Here is a 6,658-nt window from a genome sequence, read left to right as displayed (position 1 = left end):
GAAGGCTCTGGAGAATGGTGAGCAGCTGAGAAGCCTCCTAGAGAAGATTCAAGATTGTTTTCACCCCGAGAAGAAACATACGGACTTACTGTATATTATGATGACAGACTGATTACAGAAATAATATACCAGAGGAGATGAGAGCTGAACAAATGCAAATCCTCTATTCTGTCCTGTTTGCTTGTCTTTAATGAGGCGGATGTTGCCCGCTGACAGGTTGGCATAGGGGGCCAATATGTTCAAAATCCCATCAACGGTAGAAAGAGGGGCGATATTTCTCAAAATTATCGCTGTAAACAAAAAAAGCTTTTGTGAATAAATGTAGAATATGTTTACAGGGAACATACCATTTTAATATGGAGTTAAAACACACTCACTGTCTCCATTATAATCTCCCGGCTGTTGAGTCTCAGCATTTAAACCACTGAGGCCTGGTGACTCCCCATCTGTACTCAGCAATGACAAAGTAGAGTAACACCAAGGTTACAATAGTTGTGCAGGACACAAAAATTATACATTTTGCTTGTTGAGGCAACAACTCACCAACTTTGGCTGCTCCACATCTAAAACACTTCAGCCTCTTCCGGAAATTGTACAAACCACACTGTGATAAAACCAAACACAATGTTGTAGTCTTTTTTTTTTTTCGGATCACAGTGTAGTACCCAAAACACACATGGACTTTGTAATAACTTATGGACATATTAGCATGCAACATGCATACTAGTATGTCCATGTGCAATGCAAGTGAAACCCATTAAAGCTCAAACTTGCTGTACAACCGTGATTCTAAAATGTTGGGATGTTGTATATAAAACAGAATGCAATGATTTCAAAACCAGTACAAAGACAGACCCAGATATTGTGTTTCTTATTCTTTTTATCTACCCCTTACACACATCCCTTCTTTGCTTCCATTGTTTTGACTGAGAGAACTTGCAAGAATTCCAAAGTGCTTATACTCTGTACTTGTACCAAAAATGACTATTTCCATTAGTCTGTGTGTGTCCACCCTGCGAAAAAAGCCCACCAGGAACATTATTGATGAGCTGATCTCCACATTCAAAACCAAGGGGAAAGATCAAGCAAATTTTTGAGTGTGAAGGATCTCAGAGTGTGCAGAGCTGTCTAAAGCTCACAAGAATGAAAGTTTCTTGAAGATAAGAAACATAACGCTGTCATCTCCCATGAACAAGCTCACTCCTCTACTGACACATCAAATTCAACTTCTTATCATCACCTAGACATGTCACCCCCACCCTTTTTGTCAGTTTTTGCTTTCGGTGTGTACTTTTACTGTTGGGATACTGTAAAATTAAGGTGTTCCAGTCAGAGTCGTGGGGGGACGGATAGGATGTCAAATCTATGCCAAATATTACGTATTCTCTTAAATCCTTCCAATTTCAATGAAATACACTAATTAAATTACACTTACTGCATTGCAAAGCCAGTTTTCAAACTTCTGCCTTCTGTTGCTGTAGTGCACCGCAATGCTTTTCCCCTGGATCGTCAACTTGTTCTGTGAAGCCAAAAACCAACAAGTTAGTTCAAATTGCAAAGAGAAGAGTGAGAGCAGCTGGAACGGGAAAGAGTGGCTGGGCTTACACTCTTAGCTGCTTAGGTAGAGTGTCTCAGAGAAACGTAAAGGGGAACAGAGGTAGAGAGTGAAGTTCAGAGAGAAAGCTGCAGCTCTGTGTACAAGGGAATGAGTTCTAAGTGTTTGGGATCGGAGTGCTGCCAGCTCGTCCATGTTTCACTCCAGTCTTCGGATTTTAAATGGAGTTGAGAAAATATCCAAGTGACTGAGCTGGAGCAGAATGTGCTGGATAGTGGGGACTGAACAACACTACTTGGGCCACTCTGTGAACAGGAAGTATACTCCTTTCATAAAGAGAGGCAAAGGGCTTCTTTAGCTTAAGATCCTAAATATTTTCTGCACAGCATCTCTTTTTAATATATGTAACAGGGAAGGGGAAAGACTTCAGTGCATTTGCAAAAACCTTTGAATTCCATAATGCATTCACAACATTCAGTAAACTAAGCATTTGAGGGACTGAAAAACTCTGTGTACGCTGCTGTGTACTCAATTAATCTGCCAAGTGTGTGATATCAAATATTTTTTATTCTGGTATCACAATTTTGTGTGACCAAGTTATGATAAAGTCCTGCAACTAAATACAGTTTTAGCTCTGTATATTACAAATATGAACAACTCTCAAAGATCAGTCAGTCAGTCGTGTATCGTTTAATTGGGGCTCTGATCTCCAAGAACAATTCTAAACTTGGTGATTGTTGAGGCAACCTGATTGGTCTCCATCCATCGGGTAGAATCTTGCAAGTGATAAAACTCCACGAAGGCGAAACCTCGGCTTATACCTAGAGACAGCATTCAAATATAGACGGGAGGCGTGTTAGTTAGAATGCTTTGGTGCAACATTCAAACTCACAATGGGCTTGTACAGTCCAGTTCAAATCAAAACGGAGGCGGGAAGGGTGCTTACAAGATCAAGGGGACAGAGGTTGATTTTGTTTACCATAACATGTTATGCCTGTACAAAAAATGGTAGAGGAATAGTACGTACAGTTACCTCCTTACCTGGCGATATCATCAAAACCAGACAATCTACGTGACACAAAGGATCCTCTGACAGATGTAACATGAGGCTTTTTTTCAGGGATTGCGACAGGCAAAAGCGGTAACGGTTAAAGACAGAGTGTAGAAGTAATTGTGAGACGCTCAAAACTCACCTGTCCTTTTCTTCATCAAGCGGATGTCCACAGGCTGGGGCCCCTGCAGCTGCTCAAGAGCTGAGCGGATCTGAGCAATTGACGGAGAGGATGAAATTAATCTAAATACAATTACCAGTCATTTCACAGTCAGATGTAATAACACACAGATAACACTATTATCAAACTTTATGCCATTCTGCATTTTTAGAAATAGTCAGCTGCCTCTTAGTCGTGTCAGAAAAAAGCAGCTGACTTCAGTTGCACTCCTCTAACAAATTCAACTTCCCCAGTTATACAAAGAGCATAAACAAACAATTGGAACTTGTGGTTCCAGACCAAATGTGGCCAAAACCTCCCACAATCTGCTGCTCGATGTCAGACAAATTGTCATGCCAGCTCAACTTTTTTTTAAATCTAGTCAGTAAAGTTCTGTGCTCTGTGTGGACTTATTCTTAAAAAACATATGTGAGATTCAATGAGACTTGATAGCTTACATCATCCTCTGTAACATGAAGAGAGAGACCCCTCAGCATAATTGTCTTGCTCTCTTCCTCCTGCTCCATTTTGTAGTCCTGGTCTGGATAATCCCAGTCATATTCATCATCGGATCTGTCACTATTACGTCGTTTTCGGCACCTCTGCAGCAAACCAAAATGTAATGCAGTTATAATTATGTTTTGCTGTTACAATTCTTAAAGTGACATGAGCTCATAAATGTATTCCTATTCACTCACCTCTGGACTATCTCTACGCTCATCAAATCGATCTCGGTGTCTATCATCGCCCCATCGTCGATCATAATCCCTCTCCATGTCTCTGCTCCGTCTGTCATGCCATTCTGGATCTTCTCTCCTCCCATCTGAACCATATCTTCCACTACGTTCACCCCGACTAAGCCTGTAAAGTAAAAAAAACATGAGTGTCAATGAAATACAATGAATATGTGCCATTCTCATAACAGATTATGATGAATTTACCTTTTATCGGCTCCCATGGTTTATTGTAGAGGAGACAAGGTTGGTCAAGGAAATCTGTAGAAAATAAAATAAAAACAACAATCAGTAATCAGTCAGAAAAAACTCTCAGTGCGATTAACAGATAACTGGATTCCTTAAGATTGGACCTGATGCTAAAATGCAGATTTGTCAGGAATACTTTGTTATATTTTTAAGAAAAGCTTAAACGTCTATATTAAAATCACATTCAGTTGATATGTGAAAGACTGAGGTCACAGATGAAGACACGCCAGGGATACGAAGGTAAACGTCTAACAGAAAATGTCAGTGTCCAAGATATCGGTCAGTTTTAGCTACAACATAACTGGTCTAATGATCGTTTAACGATTAGATCTGACTGCAAATTGTTTTCCAGATACGACCTCCTGAAATAAGAAGAATACGGTAGCAAGCAGGCCAGTTTAGCTAGCATATGTGCAACTGACGTGTTAGCTAGCTCAACTAAGCTTATATTAGCCGAAACTGCAAAAACAAACTCAGGTTCCTTCGTGGTACATACCGTTTTAATCACGCAGACTGCTGCATTTAATAGTCGGCAGATAAAAGAGGGTTTTTAGAACATTTTTTCCAGGTCTTCCGGTCAGCAGAACAGTCTTCTTCTGTTTTACGACTGACAGCAAACCGATTCCTGAGCGCATTAGCGCCACCCACAGTCTGTTTATGTACGACACAGTGACTAGAGGAGCGAATAATAATGTTCTGTATAAGGTTTTGTCTGTCTCGGTGAAATGACTGTATTACCAAAACTGAACATACAATTGTGCGATTATATCGTCACCCTGTTAAAATAATCGCCTAACTCATTTTTTCAAGTTTTTCAGGAAACACAAAAAACTTCACCAAAAGTGTAACATATGACATTTATTGATCATTTCACTCAAAAATGATGTAACAAATGATGGCTATTGGCATAGTAATAACACTGTGTGTAAATTATGTAACTTAAGACAAATAAATGACTTCGGCAATTGTTTTGATATGGTAACACTCTATTTTGAAGGTGTCTACATAAGAGTCACACAAGCCTGTCAGAAACATGACTTGACAAGTATCATGAGCATTAATGTTACTTCAAAGTGTCAATGTTCATTAATGTTCATGACACATCCCATGTCATGTTTATGACATGCTCATGTCACTCTTATGCAGACACCTTCAAAATAAAGTGTTACCGTATCTTGCTTAAGTCACAAAGGCATGTTCAAAATATTGCCATCCTAAGTCACATTTTATTTTGACTTAGGCATAATAAATCTGCTTAAGTCACACACTTGACATAGGCCATTATCTTAAAGGGGTAAAATCACATGATCTGATCAACTGAGGATGTAAGCAATTTGGCTGGCGTCATGAGGAGATGATTTAGGCAAAAAAACAATTTTGACAAAAAATGACTTAGGCGATTATTTTAACATTATCTAAATGATAATAGATATCATTTTAAAGTGTAGGCTTTTGTAAGCTTATAAACATGGATTTAATTCTACACAAAATGCAATGCTGTTTGACTTCAAATTAAATTGTTAGACTTTTACTGTATTTCAAAATTATGAGCAACTAAAAAACTGATTTAAATGCTTTTAGTTGCCTAGGTGTAACCTACAACATGTCACCTAATATTTGATGTGTAAGTAAGGAAGTACACTTACTGTAAGGACTTACAGTAGCATTTTTCAGGTACTTGTACATTGCTTGAGTATTTCCTTTTTCTTCTACTTTATTATCCTACTCCACGACTATTCAGAGGGCTATATTGTACTTTTTACTGCATTCTATTTTACATGAATACATTAATTTACAGATTAAGATAAAATATACTCAACAAATAAACTATAATGTAATATTTAACTTAGGATAAGAGTATATATATGGTTCTTAAACCATGTGTGCTAATTCTACCTCTGCTAGATAGATAGATAGATAGATAGATAGATAGATAGATAGATAGATATACTTTATTTATCCCAAGATGGGAAATTACAGTGTAGCAGCAGCATTACACACAGAGACAATAACAACACAATTTAAATAAAAATAACAACCTAGGCATACATCAAGCAATAAAATATAAAATACAATAAAAAAATAAAGTGTCTAAAGAAGGAGTATGTATTAAGGAGTATTAGATTAGATTAGATTATACTGCGTTGATCCCACTACAGATCAAACGGATCAAAATAGTTTGAATGAAAAATGAAAAATATGAATACAGATCAAGATTATATAAAAACTATGGGGAGTAGTGCTATGATATGTGTTAACACAGGTGTGGTGGTGATCTGAACAGAAACCACAACATGATCAGGTGGTGCAGGTGTTGTAGAGTTTGACAGCAGCAGGGAAAAAAGACCTGTGGGAACTCTCCTTTTACACCGTGGGTGTAACTGCTGAAGGAGCTACTCAGGGACCCCACAGTGTCATGTAGGGGCTGAAAGGTGTTGTCCATGATGGATGTCAGCTTCACTAATATCCTCTTCTCACCCACTTCCTCTATGGAGTCCAGGGGACATTCCAGGACAGAGCTCGCTCTCCTGATCAGTTTTTTTTGTGTCTTTCTGTCCCTGTCCGTACTGCCCCTTCTTCAGCAGACCACAGCGTAGAGGATAGATAGATAGATAGATAGATAGATATACTTTATTTATCCCAAGCTGGGAAATTACAGCGTAGCAGCAGCATTACACACAGAGACAATAACAGCACAATTAAATAAAAAGAACAACCTAGGCATACTTCAAGCAATAAAATATAAAAATACAATAAAAATAAAGTGTCTAAAGAAGAGTATGTATTAAGGAGTGGAATAGAATTCCAGTGCAGAAAAATGGCTGAAGCCACCACATTGATGACAATCCAAATACTTTGGTGTTGTAGTACAAAAAAGCACTGGTGCTTTGCCATGGATGGGACCAGGA

General features: G+C 38.3%; 1 protein-coding gene across 1 annotated transcript in view; it reads right to left on the bottom strand.

Moving 5' to 3' along the window:
• Positions 1-4,561, bottom strand: part of LOC131968945 (RNA-binding protein 5-like) — an 11,246-nt gene extending 6,685 nt beyond the window's left edge. Inside the window, exons 1-11 of the mRNA XM_059330022.1 lie at positions 4,246-4,561; positions 3,708-3,761; positions 3,465-3,627; positions 3,225-3,368; positions 2,749-2,818; positions 2,303-2,376; positions 1,436-1,519; positions 544-604; positions 378-446; positions 130-290; positions 1-37 (exon numbers count right to left, since the gene is read on the bottom strand). The exon at positions 1-37 is cut by the window's left edge and continues 61 nt beyond it. Coding sequence (XP_059186005.1) covers positions 1-37; positions 130-290; positions 378-446; positions 544-604; positions 1,436-1,519; positions 2,303-2,376; positions 2,749-2,818; positions 3,225-3,368; positions 3,465-3,627; positions 3,708-3,724 — 880 coding nt within the window. The 5' untranslated portion in view covers positions 3,725-3,761; positions 4,246-4,561. The remainder of the gene's footprint in view (positions 38-129; positions 291-377; positions 447-543; positions 605-1,435; positions 1,520-2,302; positions 2,377-2,748; positions 2,819-3,224; positions 3,369-3,464; positions 3,628-3,707; positions 3,762-4,245) is intronic.
• Positions 4,562-6,658: the final 2,097 nt, after the last annotated feature.

This window comes from Centropristis striata, chromosome 3 (genome assembly GCF_030273125.1).
Source record: "Centropristis striata isolate RG_2023a ecotype Rhode Island chromosome 3, C.striata_1.0, whole genome shotgun sequence".
NCBI classification, from domain to species: Eukaryota; Metazoa; Chordata; class Actinopteri; order Perciformes; family Serranidae; genus Centropristis; species Centropristis striata.
The sequence above is the reverse complement of the archived record's forward strand: the minus strand, read 5'-3'. Positions and strand labels throughout refer to the sequence as shown.